The sequence below is a fragment of the Marmota marmota genome, unplaced genomic scaffold (assembly GCF_001458135.2).
Source record: "Marmota marmota marmota unplaced genomic scaffold, marMar, whole genome shotgun sequence".
In the NCBI taxonomy this organism is placed as follows: domain Eukaryota; kingdom Metazoa; phylum Chordata; class Mammalia; order Rodentia; family Sciuridae; genus Marmota; species Marmota marmota.
In genome coordinates, this window is record NW_025999842.1 from 35,181,833 (window position 1) to 35,201,821 (window position 19,989).

Consider the following 19,989-nt stretch of genomic DNA (forward strand, 5'->3'; position numbering starts at 1 on the left):
CGTACTGCAGGGACACAGCCACATCGATGTTTATAGCAGCACAATTCACAATAGCTAAATTGTGAAACCAACCTAGATGCCCTTCAATAGGCATCAATAGATGAATGGTTAAAAAAAAATGTGGCATATATACACAATGGAATATTACTCAGCAATAAAAGAGCATAAAATCATGGCATTGCAGGTAAATGGATGGAATTAGAGAAGATAATGCTAAGTGAAGTTAGCCAACCCCCAAAATCTAAATGCCGAATGTTTTCTTTGATATAAGGAGGCTGATTCATAGTGGGATAGGGAGAGGGAGCATGGGAGGAATAGAGGAACTCTAGATAGGACAGAAGGGTTGAATGGGAAGGGAGGGGGCATGGAATTAGAAATGATGGTGGAATGTGATGAGATATGAAAAATTATGCTCTATATGTGTAATAAGAATTATAATGCATTCCACTGTCATATAAAATAAAATAAAAAGAGATTTAAAATATAGAGTTGTTTATTTTTGTTTTTGAAAATATAATGAATATCTTAAAATATATTGCAAAGAGTTTGTATATCATGATAGAAAATAGCTAAAGTGAAAAAAATGAAGATAAAGTGAAAAAAATGAAGATAAAGTGACAGTTCCTTTTTTCTTTTTTTGACAGGTTATTAACAAATTCAAACAGACTTACTACAACCAGAAATGCTGTATGGGCTCTCTCAAATTTATGTAGAGGCAAAAACCCTCCTCCAAACTTCAGTAAGGTATGAAGAAAATACACAAATTAAGAAATCTGTCTCCATAAACTTTTAAGTTTCTATTGGTAGATTTTTTTGAGGTTAGAATACTAATTTTTGTTAGTATTTATGTTCATTATTGACTAGACAATATTTTCACATTCACAAAATTCAAAAGATTTACCATAAAAGGGAAATTTGCCTTCTTTTCTTTCCATTCATTTAATTCATTTGCCCATAGGCAACCACTATAACCAGATATTTAGGTATCTTGGAGTTGAATTTAGAAATCTTTTTGGAGCTGAAGCTTCCAAAAAAGATTAAAGTTATTCTCCTACTATTGGTTATGAAATTGGGAATGTAAAATAGCATAAATACTTCGGTATTAATTGAGTAGCATTCTCATTCTCTGGTACTTACCCAAGAGTTATGAAATAGTATGTATTTAAAAAAAAGTCCCATATGCAAATCTTAATGCAGTTTTATTCATGATCACCAAAAACTGGAAATGGTCTAAATTTATATCATTTGGTGTATGGATAGTACAGTGCATTCATGTGATGGAATACAACTCAACAATAAGAAGCAACAAACTACTGACACTTGCAACAACATAGATTAATCTCAAAAGCATTAAGCTAGATGAAGGAAGCCATGCACAAATGCTGCATTGTGCATGATTACATTTAGTATTTTGGAAACAGAATCTATATGAATGAACCAGGCATTGTGGTACCAATCATCAAGGCAACTCAGAAGACCAAGGCAGGAGGATTGCCTGAACAACTTAGTGAGACCCTATCTCAAAAAAAAAAAGAAAAAAAAAATTTAAAAAGTAAGTAAATAAATAAATAAAAAGATGCTGGAAATATAGATCAGTGGTAGAATACACTGGGTTCAGTCCCCAGGAAAAATGGGGGTGGAATGAGACGGGTGATTACCTGAGGAAAGGAAATTGACTTTACAAGTAGACAAAAGAGAACTTTTCAGAATGATAAATATTCTGAATTGTTATTGAATATTGGTCATACTGATATATACATTTGTTAATATTAGTTTACAAAAAGACATACTGAAATTGTATAGCTAAAAAGTGTGTAATTATGTTCTATATAACTACTTTAATAAACCAGATTTTTTAAAAAATATATCTCTTAAAGAAACATAATAAATGAAATGTTTAATCCCTGATTAATTCATGGATCACAATAAATTTTTAGCTTAAAAAATTTGACTGTGATTCCTACCTTAGATATTGTGACAATGTTAAAACCTGGGTGTGATAATCATATTGTAATAGAAGAATGTTGGATGACCATTTTCTTAGGAGATACATGATAAAGTATTTAGAGGTGACGTATCATGATAATGTTTGCAATTGGTTCTCACATGATCCAGTAAAAAAACAAGAAAAAACACATGTGCTCATGTATGAATATGGAGAAAGTGCAAAGTTGATAATGGCTAGAGCTGGGGATGTGGCTCAAACGGTAGCGCGCTCGCCTGGCATGCGTGCGGCCCGGGTTCGATCCTCAGCACCACATACAAACAAAGATGTTGTGTCCGCTGAAAAACTAAAAAAAAAGATGAATATTAAAATTCTCTCTCTCTCTCTCTCAAAAAAAAAAAAAAAGTTGATAATGGCTAGATCTAGGTGAATAGCATGTGGGTATTGATTGTACTTTTTTTTAAACCAATTTTCTGTACACTTGAAGTTTTTCAAAATAATTTATTAAAAAAGAAAATACATCATCTCCCTTGATACCACCTAGTCTGTATTACTGTTTGTCACTTGGGTTATTATAGTAGCATCTCAACAAATTTTGCTTGTCTTCTTACCCACCCATCATTTTCTTTTTTTTTTTTTTCAGGAGGGTGGGTACTGGGGATTGAACTCATGGTCATTCAACTATTGAGCCACATTTCTAGCTATTCCAGAAATAAAAAAAAATCATGAGTTTTACATTGTATGTCTTTTGAGAACCATCCTGAAATCTTGGATCATACTGCTCTGGATGTGAATCTTTTCTTTGTCTAGTATATCCATGCTGTGTGCTTGAGGTATTGTAGTGCTTGTATTCCGTCCGGAACCCTTATTTTACTTAATGATAGCTTCAGAATTCAGTTTGAATTCTAGCACTTCAGATATGCCAAAGAGAAGCTATAAATTGCTTCTTTTAGTGAAGAGATGAAAAGTGTTTACCTTAATAAGGAAGGGGGAAAAAATGTGTTTTGACATTGCAAAGATCTATAACAAGAACAGATCTTCTGTCCATAGAATATGAAGAAGGAAAAAGAAATTTGTGCTAGTTTTGCTGATGTGCCTTATGCTACAAAACAAAAGTTACAGGCACAGTGCTTGGTGAATGCTTAGTTAAGTAGAAAAAGACATTAAATTTGTGTCTTTACAGAAAAAAAGCATAGAATATATTAGATTTGGTACTATTACATGATTTTATGCTTCAACTGATAGTCTTGGAATTTATTTCCTATCTGTAAGGAGTGGGGGAGACTGCTATAGTCCTTAGGAAGGAAAGACACTAAGAGATACATTCGATTGCCAATTAAAAAAAAAAAAATCAACCTTAAGGAATATAGAATCAGTACCTATCATGAGAATAAAAAGAGCTGATAGTCAAGCAGTTACTGAATGAATGGAAGGTATTGTTCTCATATGCTACATGCATTCTTAAAAATTTAATTGTACCACTTACTTGTTTTACAAAGAATTTGAGGTTTAGAGATGTTAGGTAATTTTTTCCATGGACACTCAGCTAGTAAGCCATGTTTTGACCCCAGATCTGTCTGACAAAGAGGAAGAAAGGCCATAGAATTTATTTAATCTTTTAAACCCTTTTCCCCACAGATTTGTAAACTGAATCTTAGAGAGATGAAGTAGCTTGCTACTCTGTACAACTAATTGTAGTGTTAGTGCTAAAGGGATTAAGAATCTGTTATTGTCTGTTTAGTTTTCTTAGTTGAAGATCTTATGTGTATATACATATATATATACACACATATATACTTATATTTTCTACTCCTTTGTATCTCAAATGATTATTAGATTTATTCCCAGTAAAGCACCTGTAATGAATAAGGCAAAGTTCATGTAAGTTAGACCATCTTCCATGTTCATTATAACAAACACTGAACTGAAGCGTTTAGACTTCTCTCAGTTTTACACAGACAGGAGATACCAAATACATATTTATTATTTTTTTAAAAAAAACTTCACTTCTTATTGAATATAAGTTTAATAGCAACCATTAGTTTCATGTTCATAAATCTGATCATAATTTTAAAACAATAGGATGTTTTGATTTCTCTGGTATTATTATAGGATTGGTTTTTTGTTTTAAAATAAATTTAAAAGAAACTTGGTTTTAGATAAATAAAAAATTAAAATTTGATTCTTTCTTCCCTTCCAGGTTTCACCTTGCTTAAATGTCCTGTCACGATTATTGTTTAGCAGTGACCCGGATGTGTTAGCAGATGTGTGCTGGGCCCTTTCTTATCTCTCTGATGGACCCAATGATAAAATTCAAGCAGTCATAGATTCTGGAGTCTGTCGAAGATTGGTGGAACTTTTGATGTAACTATAATTTATGCTTTAGAATTGTATGATTATATATTAAGAGTAGCAATTGAAATAATGGCCTTATAAACATCTTAAGAGTCACTGTCTTCAGGAAGAATTTAAAAGCTACCAACCCTACACTTTACAAAGTACCAATAGTCCTAAAAAATTGATCCTTAACTCATGTCTTATATCCTGAAATATTTCATAAATGAATTTCTTTTGTTTTATCTGATTTTTTTATGAACGAGTGCTCATGGCTATTAACTTCTGTGGTGGTGCATGAGACGTTATTAATGAACTGAGAACATAGTTCATGCTCTTCAAATAACCAGTAATCTTGTTCATTATTCATTATAGTAATTAATTGTTATAAAAAGCCATGTAGTGAAAGTCCTTTATTATTTTACTTGTATTAAAATAATGTTTCTCTTTGCTGGGTTCTTATAATTGCTGTCTTTAAAAAGAGCAGCTTTTCCATTCAAAGATGTTATAAAACTTTTTCTTTTAAAGAAAGAAAACCTCCTTGAAAAAATGTCATCTTCCTTCCTTCCTTTTATAAAAAAGCCATAAGTAAGCTCAAACAGGGCACAGGTACCACAAAGAATAGAGGTCTAATAAGGGGTTGAGGCCCCAACATGAGTACAGCATCAGAGGGGAATGAACAGGCAAGTCTAATAGAGAGATCAGGGCCTAGATTTGAGAATGGCATTCACCATACTGAAAAGGCAAGCAGGCTAAAGCAGGGCTTGGAGCCAACACATCATGAGTTAGCAGCCTAGCTGGGTCAGAAGATTGGCCATATATAGGAAAATTAATATCAAAGAAGCTGGTTTCTTGTTATCAGAGAATGGAGGTATAAAAATTAAACAGGGGAAAGTCTGAATAACCCTTATGGTGGTAGATTGGAACTGGAACTATCAATGTAAGCTCATGGCTTTCAACATAAAAAGACAGTTGTGTGTGTGTGTGTGTGTGTGTGTGTGTGTGTGTGTGTGTCTATTCTCTCAAAGGTCCTAGGAGGAATGACACCCCTATACTTATAAACTGAGCACAGTGAATGGTCAGATCTTGATTTCTCAATAACACTCTCCATTCCAAGGAATCAGGATTCTTAGAGAAATGGTTAGTTCCAGAACTGGCACTGAGAAAAAAAAAATAAGGTGAACACAGAAGGTAGTTAGTGCTCAAAGAATGGAGAAATTTCAAAGATACAGAATCCCACTAGAAGGGGGCTCCCACTGTCCAAAACTGAGACAGTATGAATTTCAAAGATAAATTATAGTAATAATGTATTATAACTTATTGAATAAAATAGAAAATCCACAAGTCCACACTATAAGTAGATTAATATATAGATAAGGCATATAGTTGGATGATAGTAGTAGAAAATCACCATCTGTAAAAATACTGATAGTTACTCATTACTTCAGACAATAAGCATCAAGAGATGCTAAAACTAGTGGTAAAAGTATCTTAAAGAATAAGATTTTTAGCCATGCACAGTGGCGCACATCTGTAATCCCAGCAGCTGGGGAGGCTAAGGCAAGTGGATGCAAGTTCAAAGCCAGCCTCAGCAGAACTGAGGTGCTAAGGCAACTCAGTGAGACCCTGTCTCTAAATAAAATACAAAATAGGGCTCGGGGTGTGGCTCAGTGGTCAAGTGCCCCTGAGTTCAATCCCTGGTACAAAAAAAATAAATAAATAAAATACGTTTTTTACAGAGTCTTGGAGTATTTCCTCATGAAATTCTAATCATAAAGGGGGGATCAATAATGGTAAAGTAGAAAAATCTGTCAGATACTGTTTAGTGACCAGAATTCAGTGCCACTATAATGGGACAAAAGAGATACCATATGCCACCCCATAGGATATAATGAAAAAACTATAGCATTTGTGGTATCTAGCTGAAAATATATCCTGAGAATTAATCACAAGGAAACACTGGATAAAAAAAAATGGCTAATGATCTTCAAAAATGTTAAAATCAAGAACATCAAGGGAAGGCTGAAGAACTGTTCCAGATTGAAAGACACCAAAGACACATGGCAACTGGGTCACACTAGATGTCATTATAAATATATTACTGGGAAAATTAGTGAAATATAATGGGATTTGTGGTGTGTAGTATTTAAGAAAATGGAAGGTTTTTGTGCTGTTTTTTGCAACTTTCTGTAAATTTTAAATTCTTAGTATGTAAGTTCCTATTTTTATTTTTAGGCACAATGATTATAAAGTTGTATCACCTGCATTAAGAGCAGTTGGTAATGTTGTGACTGGTGATGATATTCAAACACAGGTAAGTTTGGACTTATTAATATGACAGATTGTTAATGTAATGGATTATAGGTTTATTGTGTTTCATATCACTTGATTACATATTAATCAAAATTTTAGCATTAGTATAATTGTACAAGCATCCATGACAATGTGCATATTCCTGATAACATGTAATTAACTCAGATATCTATTTAGGAAAGTATTATCTTGGACCTGTATCAATGCAAAGAAGTATATGATGTGGATTCTGCTTTTGGGGGATTTATAATAAAAATATGGAGAAAATAAATATTAAAACAAATTATTTAAGGTAGTAAATATATGCTATTAACTGTCATATAATAGATGGTATAACCAGGCGTGGTGGCACACATCTGTAACCCCAGTAACTTGGGAGGCTGAGATAGGAGGATCATGGGTTTAAAGCCAGCCTTAGCAACAGTGAGGCATTAAGCAACTCAGTGAGACCCTATCTTTAAATAAAATACAAAATAGGGCTGGGGATGTGACTCAGTGGTTGAGTGTCCCGAAGTTCAATCCCCAGTACCCTCCCATAAATGAATGAGCGAATAAATGTTATAAAAGTTTGAAAAAAAGATCAGAGTGCTAAGAATCTGTTCAGTTTCCATAAAACGTTAGAACTAAAGCTAGATCTTAAAAATTAAAGAAGTTCTTATGAGACTAGAAGAGAGCTATGTAATCCTAGATATAGAGGTATAGAGACCTCTGTGAGATATGTTTAAGAGGCATTGAACTTAACTTGAATAGAAACTTTTAGTGAACAGGTGATTGATTTTAAATAGGTTAGAAATGGGGTTATAAATGGGAGGGGGTTTTATACTAGATTACAGACACAAATTATGAGACCACAGGAAGGATGGTAAGGAATAACTGTATGTATGCGTGTGTATCTTTTTGAGAATTGTGAAATGTCAAATAAGGTATGAAATCAAGGTTGACTCCAGATTTAGGGTGGAGTTTTTTTTTAAAACACATTAGATTCTCCCTCTTTTACTACCTTTCAGTAGGTTTTTTTCTAACCTACAGGATTTTTTAATTTTACTCTTCTCAAGTCTATTTAGATAACTACAAAAGTTATTAAACAGTTGATAGTTCATTTAAAGTAACTCTCTAAATGAAAATGTCTATCTAAACATACACTGTATTTTTTAGCCAAAATTTCAGTGCACTGTTTTGTACATTCTTCCTCAAGTAAATTTAATGTGAATCATTGGGAATGATTTTGATATAGGAAAATAATTAATATTACCATGGAATAAAGAAATACAGAGAATATACTTATTTACAAAAGAAAAATGGAACAGTAAAAATTTTAATGAAATAGCCTTATTCCATACATTAAGATTTCTTATTATAAAATTAAATGCTTTCAGACTGATAAATATTTTTTTCACTAATTTCATTTTGAAAACTAGAGGTTGGATCCTGACCTCAGTCACTAAATCTTTAAGCAGTTATTTCAGTTGAACTCTGAACATATTCCCCCAAATTGTGACTTTTTAAAAAAAACATTGAGTTTGAATGAAGACTCCTATACTTGGTTATATTTTGAAAACAGCATTTTCATTGATAATGCTACAAATTAACTTGCTTTAACTTGTAAACTCACTTTAATTTATAAACTTGAAGGGTGAGCCTCTGATTTGCATTTTTGTAGATTGAGAACATGGCACTTCCTTATACTGGCATTAGACAAGTTGTGGCAACAGCAGGAAGGAAAAAGATAGCAAGTACCTAAGTTTTACTTTGAGAGGAATTTCTCTGTTTTGATTTTGTTTATTGGAATGATTTTTATACTTAAAAGTAATCCATTAGATTTTTGTATGGGTTAATTATTAAGAAACTTTTTGTTTCTATTTCTTACTTGTTTTAGGTAATTTTGAATTGTTCTGCATTACCCTGTCTCTTACACTTGTTGAGTAGCCCAAAGGAGTCAATTAGAAAAGAAGCCTGCTGGACTATTTCTAACATCACTGCTGGAAACAGAGCTCAGATTCAGGTAAATACTTTCTAGATCTGAGATTAGAGCAGGAAGGTCTAAGGTGCCAGTTTGGACAAAAGTCAGCATTTTATCAGTGATGTGTGTGTGTGTGTGTGTGTGTGTGTGTGTTGCTGGGGATTGAACATAGGGCTGTGTGCATGTGAGGCAAGCACTCTACCAACTGAGTTATATCCCCAGCCCATCAGTGATGTATTTTAGTGAGTTACTAAAAGAAGGTTAAAAAAAAAAAAAAGATTTCTGAAAAGCAGTTTAAAGAATTTGACATGTCCTCCTCTAAAATGTTAATATTTATTTTTCATTATCTAGTGAGAAATGTGCATTTGTATACATAAAAATGTCTAATATTGTGCCTGACACACAGTGGTTAGTTTCTAAAACAGGGATTTTTTTTTTTTAATGTTTTAAATAAGTTAGACAGTGATCCGTCTTCCTCTTATAGCTTTTAGTGGTTTATTAGAATTCTATTAAGCTCAAGTCAGTGATTACTTATCCATTTTGATGAATCATATGCCAGTGCTTTATCATTTATATTCTGCTGAAAGCTTCTCTGTTCTTTTAAAAGCTTATTTCCTTCTAGAAGAAGAAAGTACCTGAAAGTTTATTGACAGATGAGAAACAAAATATTTCCAAAACTTTGACCATTGAGTTTCTTTACTCCTCTACTTGGTAATATTTTAAAAGTATTTTGCGCTAATTATGCTATATCATTTTTTCTCCTCCCAGGCTGTTATAGATGCAAGTATTTTTCCTATTTTGATTGAGATTCTTCAGAAAGCAGAGTTTCGCACCAGAAAAGAAGCAGCTTGGGCTATAACTAATGCAACATCAGGAGGCACTCCAGAGCAAATAAGGTATGATTCAGATATTTAAAAATTGCTTTTTAAGTGTAAGTCAGAATTCGAAAAACACATTTTTTATTTGTCGATGAAACTAACATTATTAGTATGTCAGTTTGTTAACATGAAATGGCAGCATTTGCTGTATCTTTTCATTCACATTGTGTTTTTGTTTTTGGGGGGGTTTTTTGTACTAGGGATTGAATCCAAGGGTGGTTTTTTTTGTTTGTTTGTTTTGTTTGTTTGTTTGTTTTTTACCACTGAGTCACATCTCCAGTTTTTTTTTTTTTTATTTTTTATTTTGAAAAAGGGTTTTGCTAAGTTGCTGAGGCAGATCTTGCTAAGTTGCTGAAACTGCCTAAGTTGCTGAGATCCTCCTGTCTCAACCTCTAAGTTGCTATGTTACTGGCACAATGGTTGTTTTGTTTGTTTAATTTAATTAACACCATATTTCTTGACAGGCTGGAGATTAAGAATCTGAACAGGAACAGTTTACATTAATTTGCAAAATACAGTGTCATGGGCATTAGAAAAACATAAAATCACAAAAATTTAAGTTATCAACTTATTTAGAGTAAAATAAAAATTGAAAGAGTCATTTATTTAGTGATGTTCTATTCTGTATCAGTTGTTTGCCTTGCCAAAAGATAGTATTATTCTTTTATTTATTTATTTATTGGTATCAGGAATTCAATCCAGGGGTGCTTAAGCACTGAGTCACATCCACAGCCCTATATTAAATTTTTTATTTTGAGACAGGGACTCACTAAGTTGCTTAGGGCCTCACTCACTAAGTTGCTAAGACTGGATTTGAACTTGGCATCCTCCTGCCTCAGCTTTCTGTGCCACTGGGATTACAGTCATGTACCACTGTAGAGCTATTTTTCTACGCTAGTTATCTTTTTTAAATGCACACTTTTAAAAATCTAGATCTTTATTTATTTTACTGACAGTAAAATGGTTGGTACAAAGGGCTCTTAAATCAGTCTGATTTCAAGTTCTGCTCCTTCAGTAAAAGTTATGTGACCTTTACAGTCATTTAGCCTTTTTAATCTAGTTTCATTTTTTTTTTAAATGAATTCAATAACTGTACCTTAAGTTAAATTTATGCATTTAAAGTGATCAGCACAGTGTCTAATTATCAGCTTCTCAACAAACTACTATTGTTATTTATAATCATTAGTTTTGTCAATATTGATTCCTAAATCTCTTTTTATCATGTACTTTCAATTTTTATCTCCTGTAGCAAAGCTCCACTTTGTTCCTTTAATAAAAGCCTACCTTCCTGCAGAATCTGCTTACTCTGAGGATTCCTTCATGAAATTCAAGACGTCTTAGATTTCTTATAAGTGGCTATTTAGGGAATATTTTCTAGTGAATGTTTGCTTTGTTTTTTTTTTTAATTTATAAAACAGGAGTTAATTGTGATGCTGTTTTATAAAATAGAGGATTTTCAGACTACCTATTGTGAGATCTTTGTCTTTCAGTGCTTTCATTATACTATGATCTTGTTCTCTCAGATTCATACTTATGTACAGTAATAACATGTCTCTGCTTTTTATATTTCATTACACCTCATTGCTTTAGTATTCAGTAGTAGTAAAGCAAGATTATTTCATTGTTCTATCTTGTATTTTTTAAATGTTAGTGTTATTTTTATCTGCTTTGGTCTGAAAGTTTGTTCATCTCCAAACAGTTATATATTTTTTTCAATTTATTTTCATTATTATATCCATTCTGGATAGTATTCCTTAAATTTATTAGTATGGTTTAAGTGCCCAATGAGATCATTATTTCTCTAACCAATTTTACCATTTCATTAACTCTACATGTATGGGAAGAGAAATTCAGGATCTCAGATTAGGTTCAGCATACATACATTCCACTAGCACTTGTTGAGTGCCTACTATTGCCAATTGTTGCACTATGTCATTTAGTTACTCTACCAGCAAAATGTTAGGTGCTTTTATGTAATGCTTTCTCTTCTTCATTTTTTTAATATTTATTTTTTAGTTGTAGGTGGACTCAATATCTTTATTTCATTTTTATGCGGTGCTGAGGTTTGAACCCAGTGCCTCATGTGTGCTAGGTGAGCACTCTACCACTGAGCCACAACCCCAGCCCCCCCATAATGTTATTTCTTCTAACCTCATAACTGTGAGATAATCATTCATTCAACAAGTTACAATATAGTATTATGGCAAGTGAGTGCTCCAGTGAAGGTATACACTTTTTTTTTTTTTTTTTAAGAGACAGGCACTTTGATTAAATGCCATACTGTTCTCATAACTTTCTAAGGTTGGTACTATTATTAGCCCCATTTTAAGATGGAGAAACAGAGGTATAGAGCAACAACTAAAGGTCACACAGTTAATAAAGAATAGAATTGGGACTTGAACTCATGTAGTCTGGCTTCAGAGCCTGTTTTTAACTTCTGTGCTTAATATGAAGTTTTTGCCAAGTAAACAAATCAGTTACTTCATTCTAGAGAATGGAAAAACAGCTAACAACAAGGAAAGATCAAAGCATTAGGAAGTGAGTGGAATATTTTTGACTATTATTTATAAATATTATTTATACGATGACTTCTTATATTCCTAGAGGTCTTCTATAGTTCTGAAACATAGTATGTATACGTATAAATACTATGTATATATACTGTGTTTTAGAAGATTAGCTAGGATTCTTTTTGTGAGAAAAGATTTTTCTAAAATTTAATTTAGATGACCCTTCTCCCTCTCCCTATCTGTCTCTCTCACCAGATGACCCCTATGTGTATACATAGACTTGCCCTTTTGAAAAACAGGTTGAAAATATGATTCTTAGTGCTCATATGCTATGCAAAAAGAGATGTAAGTGCGAGTTTTCCCATGTGTATACTTTGTAATTTGCAATACCATTTACTGCTAATTATAGTAAATTAAAGACTAGAAGAATAAAGGTTTTTAGATTCGTTTGTAGATAAAAATTTAAATGTTTGTAATATTTGAGTTTGCACAGGAATATGTTTCTTAATTGCTTATATACTATTTCATTATGAAGAATATTTTTGTGTTATTACAGTAAACAGTGTTTATTTAAATCTTTTGAATCTTCCCTCCATTTCTCTTTTTTAAATTATTCTGAAGGTATTTGGTAGCCTTAGGCTGCATTAAACCACTTTGTGACCTTTTGACTGTTATGGACTCCAAAATAGTTCAAGTGGCTTTAAATGGACTTGAAAATATTTTACGTCTTGGAGAACAAGAATCTAAGCAGAATGGCGTAGGCATTAATTCATACTGTGCTCTCATTGAAGAAGCATATGGTAAGCAATTAGTTAAAAATTTTCAATTGCAGTTAATTCTTAATTGTCTGTCATAGGCAATTTTCCCCTCTACTTGAATACATGTTTTTTGTTGTAAGACCAGTATATTTTAAAAAATGTTACCCATAATTCTATTTTCCTAACAACTTATTTCACTGTTTACCTCTTTTTTACATTGTCCTATGCACAAATACTTTAGATCAATTTAATTAGTGTGTAGTTTTGTATTCTACTTGTTAATATTTTAGAAAAAGTTTATACTTCTCCATAATTTTTATAATTATAATTGCCATATAATGTTATATGAGTGAACAGTGTATGCAGTTTCGGTCATACTCTTGCAGTTGACCTTTAGTTTGCTTCTGATTATGCCAATATAAGCATTTTTCTGCATATAAATTTGTGTCTTCTGTTGAATTAGTTTCTTGGGATAAATTTTCAGGAGTACATTTATGGAATCATAGATAGAAATTTTGATTTAGCTTTTGATATGTCTTTTCATTTTGCTTTCTAAAAGCCTATTACTTGAGAGTGTCACTAGCTCTTTTGTGAATGTATTCATTAATCTCATGCTTATTTTATATATTTGTTGATTTAACAGATGCAAAATGTATCACTAAGTTGTTTTCATGTGTATTTCTTGGCCTATTTCACATAGAGTAGTCTTGTCCATATGTATTTTCTTTTCAAAATGGTATCTTTATAGCACTTTGTCCAGTTTACCAATTTGGCTCTTCTTTTGTAAAACTTTGAATTAATTTTATATTATAGTTGTTTATTTTGAAATGGCTTTCTCCCAGTCTTTATTTTTTTTTTATTTTAATAAAGCAGACTGAGTTGATTTATATTTAATGAATGGTTCAACTTAATCTCCTATTTTTTTTTAAGTATACAAAATTATTGCCCCTTCTTGGAGGTTTGTTAAAAATTAATTTTTTGTTGACCAGATTTTTCTGATTGGATTCTTAAAATATTTAACTTATTGGAATTTATTTTATAATAGATATGAATCCAAATTGTTTTTTAAAAATTTATTTGTATTAATATTCCCTTGCCTTTATTAAGTCTCTTTATTTTATGCTGATTCAAGTTTTTATTTAGGATTCTTAAATGAAGCTAGAGATGTCACGTTGCCTTTATGTCAAATTACATAATGTTGCTGGTGAAGATATTACATCAATACGAGATAGTAATCACTGATTTACAAGAATATTTCCTTACTACAGTCATTATTTTGACCTTAAGTTATGAGTTTGGGCTATTTCATTACAATAGTATTATTATGATTTTAGAAAGAATATGCAAAATAGGCATAAGTTTTGGCTATCATTATGTGCAAAAATTAAGTAAAAATAGCAGCCCTGTTGCCATGGAGTTATGTGTGTTATTGGTTTATTGTTTTGTATAAATATATACTGAAACTTTAAAAATGATTTGTTTTTATATATGTGTTTTATATAATAGGTCTGGATAAAATTGAGTTTCTGCAAAGCCACGAAAATCAAGAAATTTACCAAAAGGCCTTTGATCTGATTGAACATTATTTTGGTGTAGAAGAAGATGACCCCAGCATTGTACCTCAGGTGGATGAAAACCAACAACAGTTTGTATTTCAGCAGCAGGAAGCACCAATGGAAGGATTTCAACTTTAACTTGGTGGAGAAAAAAAATTAATGGCCAAGAAGGGTAGCTTCAGATATTTCCTCTTTGTTGCCAGTGTCAGGAGGAATGTTTCTTGTTTGTTTGTTTGTTTCTTTTTTACATAGAACAGAAAAGTAAGAATTTGACACACTTTTAAAAAGAAAAATTAAACAAAAATGTCTATTCAGATGTAGTCTTTTGTTATAAGTATTTTTTTGTTGTTTGTTTTGGTGTGACTATATATGTTTTTGTTATTGGAATTTTTGTATCTGTGAACAATTAAATACATTATGCAATTATTTAACTGAAGCTTGAAAAGGAGAACTTTGATGAAGTATTACATAGTGATTCTGAATTTTTTCAAGTATTCTTGGAAACTGCACAATAGCAGTATAGCTATTGATAATTGCATTTTGGCAGTAAGTCTGACACAGCCAATCTACTAAATCTACCTCTGTCTTGAAGCAAAAATAAAAACAAAAAAGCTTCAGAAGCATGAAATCATGTAAAAGCTAAATTAGAATGTGAAAATATTTATTACCTTAAGTTATTAATCACTGTGCTGTAGGTTATACTTTGCAAGTATAAATTGCAACAGAAAACCTGTAAAATTTATTTATAAAACAGAAGAAATATTGTACTGATAATCAATTAAGATGTCACAATTGTGAAGAGAGAAGCAGTTCTTCATGTTGTGCACATTAAGAAGATTACAGAACACTTAAATATTTGTTTTTAACATATAAATGCTATTATACTAGTATATTTTATATTTTAACCAAATGTGCTACCATTTTTGAAATAGTGTTTTATTATGTTTTCACTGTTCATTTTAAAGAGCATCACGACAGTGATGCCGTCATGAATCTAAAGTTGTGCTGCATACCTAAAATGATACTGTATTATTTCTCTGACTTTTCAGAGCAGTAATTGAAAAGTTTTATTCTCTTTGTGATGATGAACTTAACTTGAATGACAAAAGTATCCTGAAGAAATCACCTTGTTACGTATTACATTATATTAAGTGCATTTAATATTTGGGCAGTAAGTGATGATATTAAGGAAAATTGGTAAGGATTCTTTAATATGGTTGGAATCTATATTAGAACTTTTTTGTTTTGGGTAATAGTCATACTGCTGCTTATTATGAATTATGTATTAGATTACATTTGTATCAGATTGGTCACTATAATGTGTGTGTTTGCTAAATTAACAAGAAAAACCTCTTTAAACTCTGAAAATTTAAAAGAAAGGTTTCACTAGAAAAATTACATATATATTATATATATATATATATTATATATATATATATATACACGTGTGTCTATTACTCTCCCAGTCCAGTGCATGGAAGAATTTTCTAAGCAGTTGTGGTACTGTTGAATTATCTTTTAATTTATTGTTATATGCATTCTATTTAGATTTCCAATTATATACCTAGAAAAATTATTTAAAATGTAATTTGCACCTCTTTTAAGATGGGAACTAAAGCAATTTTGATATGATTCATAGTCTATTCTATAAAGAGAAAGATTTCATTTATGATAGCATTTATAATGTTTCTGCTGGAAATCAGAGGCATGTTACAAAAGGAAGGTGTATATAGGAGTACTTCTAAGTAGTATAATACTTTGTAAATTATATATCATGAAACTAAGCTTTTGGCAAAGATACTTAAAATCTACAGCTATAAAAATCCAGGTTTAAGTGGTGTCCATAATGCTAACTTCATCTGCCAATCCTGTTTTATACTGTTAAGTAGGTTGTATCTGTGCCATTTTTATTATGGTGGATGTTATGTAGTTGCATATAAAGTTTCTTTTGCATTATGCGTATTCAAAAACAGGGTAGTTATATTAGATATTGCCAAATTGATGATGAATTTATCAGATAAAAACTGTTTTGTGGTGCCAATGGTTCTAAGCATCAGGTGACAGGGTATTCTGCTCTTTCTATTCAATTGAACTTGATAATGCAGCATAATTTATAAACTAACCAGCTGTGCCTGCTTTTGAGAACCCCATAATCAATATAATAAATCTCTGAGCCAAATCTTCCAAAAAGACTTTTTTCCTTATAGAAAGAAAAATAATATATGTGTGTGTATGCACATGCAGGCACACATTGAATGACCTATCAAGGGAGATTTAAAATGTTTTGCCAATAAAATAAATGTTATATCTCTAAGAACAGAATATGACAAATGTTAACCATTTAAATATAAACTTATATTTAGTTTCTTGAATATGTTACTTGGCTAGTAATTTGTTTATATTTGAATGCAAAGACATTTAACTAAATTTAGGCCTGGTGGTGAGTTTATTAGATCAAACTGAACAAGAGTTTGTTTTTAAAATTTGTTAAAAATACTACCACTCAGACTGTCTTAAAATAAAACATAAAAAGGGCTGGAGATGTAGCTCAGTGGTAAAGTACTCCTGGGTTAAGTCCAAAAGAAAAAAGACAAAAAAATATGTGAAAAAAATAGAACCACTCTTTTCAAGTGTATCATTTAAAATGCTCCAAAATGTATTTCCATTAATTTTCACTCTCCCTTGTGAAAAAAAAAATTTTTTTTAATTTGCTTTTGTAAGATTCATTACATTTACATCCCAGAGAAACTGTGCCAAATGAAATTCAATGAAATAAAAATGTGTTGTAAAAGGGAATGTATACAACATTAACACATATATCAAGAAGATACTTTTGAAAGAGTTCATTTTATTAAATTTGAATTAAATATGGTCTTTTATTTTGTCTGAATTTAAATTTCTACTAGTTAATCTATGCAATCATGCTTACTTATTTTGTAAGTATTTGACTCACTGACCAGTTTTATTCTGAAAGGTTATTCTAACTTTTAGTGTCCTTAATTTCAATGTCATTTGTTCAATTATTGGTAGTACCAGAACAAGAAAGAAAGCGGGGGGAAAGGAATAAAATCTGCTGGCACAGAAATAAACATGTAATTTAGTAACTGTAAAACCTGTCTGCAGTTAAAGGTTGATTTACTGGGTAAAAGAAGAATTTATTATCTTTGCCTTTGTATTTTTTTTCTTAAGAGGGAGCATTATAGAAAAAAGTAAATATAAAAAAGCATTATTGGATTTTTTGTTGGTATTCTAAATTCGGCAATCTATTGGTTGCTTAATTGTGAAACTGAAATCAAATTCTTGCTAACTTTTATTTCTTTTAATTAATAGTATTGTTTTATGAAATGTGGACATGTTAGGAGCCAATATAATAGGATTCTAAAAGAATAATATATCTTTAAATTCTGATTGGGGGTCAGTTGAGGGGGAGGATATTCTTACTTAAATAAATAAATCAACATATGAGCAGTATGCAATATTATGAAATGTTACAACACTATATTAAAAATAATAAAATGCTATTTTACAATTGCATTTATGTAAATGTGTCTCAATTATTTGTTCTCATGATTGTTTATTCCTAACAGAGAACAAAACCAGATGCCATTATTGGTTAATATTCCATCTGCTTTATACAGCCATCAAAGAAGATAAAATGGAATAAAAAACTTTCTTGATTAATCCAAAAGTAGGCGGAAGAAGAGGAAAAAGGAGACCAAGAAAAATTAGCAAGATGGTAGATCTAAATTCAGTTACATAAATAATCACAGTGATTTTTTTAAATGATTTAAAGATTTCAGTTAAAGAGCAAAAATTGTCAGAATAAAATAGTAAGAGCCATATGGTAAAATTGTTTTCAGTTTTTTGAGAAACTTCCGTATTGTGTTCTCCACATCCCTAACAGCATTTGTGATTTTTTTTTTTTTGTCTTTTTGATAATAGCCATTATAACTGGGGTAAAATGGTATCTCATTGTGATTTTGATTTCCATTTCCCTGATGGCTAATGATATTGAGCCCATTTCTAGTTAAAAATCCAAGAGAATTGAAGTCATACCAAAGAGATTACCTACACAACCATATTTTGCAGTACTGTTCATAATAACTAAGGTACAGAATCAGCCTAGTTGTTTTGTTCTTGAACTTTTTTATGGAATACTGTTAAGTCACTTAGGAAATACTTGATTTTTTATAGGTTTCCTTTTAAACTTTGTGAGGCAGACACAGGACAGCCTTTATTTTATTTCTGAAGCAGTTGCATTCTGAATACTGTGATACTCCATGAATTACAGGTAATTCGTTTCTCCATATCCTTTCAGATGGTTATTTTGATGGTCTTGGGTAGGTAGTGGTCACATGGTAAACAAACACACTCAAGGACCCTCTGCATATCTCCACTAGTCTGTATAGCTCTGTCACCTTGGGGATAGCATTCTGAGAACTCTGTTTGTCCTGGCCTCTCAACTCTGCCCAAAGCTCATCCTGGGTCTCCCTTCCATGTCCTGCAGTCTCCTCTTAGAAGTAAAATGGCAAGTAAAAAGAACTCAGCTAATTTTTCTTTATTTCACTCACTGCTCACTATCTGATATCTGCTCTTGGTTTCATATTTGGCTAGAGGTAGATCTAGTCCTTATTACTCCATTTTGGCCAAAAACACATAATAGCATAGTAATGCATAATGTTTTTTTTTTAAAAAAGAAAAGTGGGCTTTAATCCCTTTTATCATTTCATTTCTAATATTATTATGGGGTTTTTGTATCTAAATAATTTGCCAGATTTAGTTACATTGTTCTTCTGTAACCTTTAACTTATTTCATTAGTTTCTGCCCTTAATTTTATAATTATCAATCTTTATTCCCTTTGGATTTGTTTAAATATTTACTTTTTAGTTGCAGTTGGACACAATACCTGTATTTTTATTTATTTTTATGTGGTGCTGAGGATCGAACCCAGGGCCTCACACGTGCCAGGTGAGCACTCTACCACTGAGCCACAGCCCCAGGCCCTTTTGAATTTTTTATAGTTTTTTTTTTTTTTTTCCTTTAGGATATTTAAGACCTTCATTCTAAATATTTTCTAAGAAAAGTACCTTGTGAGGATAAAAATTTATATTCACGATTTTAAAATGTAGATGCCAAATTAAGAAAGTATAGGGATGATATATATAATTTAAAAAGTTAATGGGCTGAGGTTGTGGCTTAGTGGTAGAGCACTTGCCTAGCATTTGTGAGGCACTGGGTTCGATTCTCAGCACCACATAAAAAATAAACAAAATAAAGGCATTGTGTCCATCTATAACTAATAAAAATATTAGAAAAAAAGTTAAATTAGTGTTATTCAAACGAGTTTAAAGATCACTGACATTTTGATTTTAGAGAGCCCTTAAATGGTTTAGTTTAAAGCTAATTTTAACGACACAAAGTGATCATTTTAACATTCTCTGGTAACCAAAAGCTGGACCAAGTATCCAGGTAAACTGGCATATTTATACAGTTGAAGAGTATAAAGCAAATAACAGGAATGAACTATATACTATTTGTGTATGAACACAACATAATGTTAAGAATCCACAAAGGTGTATACTTTGTGACTCCATCTATATAAAAACCAATGTATGGTGGTGAAAATCATTGTTACCTTTGGGAGTGACGACTTCAGAAAGAGCACAGAGCCTTCAGAGGAACTATTAATATTCTACTTTTTGACCTGGGCAGTGATTATACAAGTGTGTTCTCT

General features: G+C 31.5%; 1 protein-coding gene across 2 annotated transcripts in view; it reads left to right on the forward strand.

The window, feature by feature from the left end:
• Kpna5 (karyopherin subunit alpha 5) overlaps window positions 1-15,667 on the forward strand; it is a 36,995-nt gene extending 21,328 nt beyond the window's left edge. For both annotated transcript variants that reach the window (XM_048793714.1, XM_015500593.2), the window contains 7 exons: window positions 645-744; window positions 4,146-4,309; window positions 6,515-6,593; window positions 8,469-8,594; window positions 9,321-9,448; window positions 12,562-12,740; window positions 14,205-15,667. In XM_048793714.1, coding sequence (XP_048649671.1) covers window positions 645-744; window positions 4,146-4,309; window positions 6,515-6,593; window positions 8,469-8,594; window positions 9,321-9,448; window positions 12,562-12,740; window positions 14,205-14,392 — 964 coding nt within the window. In that variant the 3' untranslated portion in view covers window positions 14,393-15,667. The remainder of the gene's footprint in view (window positions 1-644; window positions 745-4,145; window positions 4,310-6,514; window positions 6,594-8,468; window positions 8,595-9,320; window positions 9,449-12,561; window positions 12,741-14,204) is intronic.
• The last annotated feature ends 4,322 nt before the right edge of the window (window positions 15,668-19,989 follow it).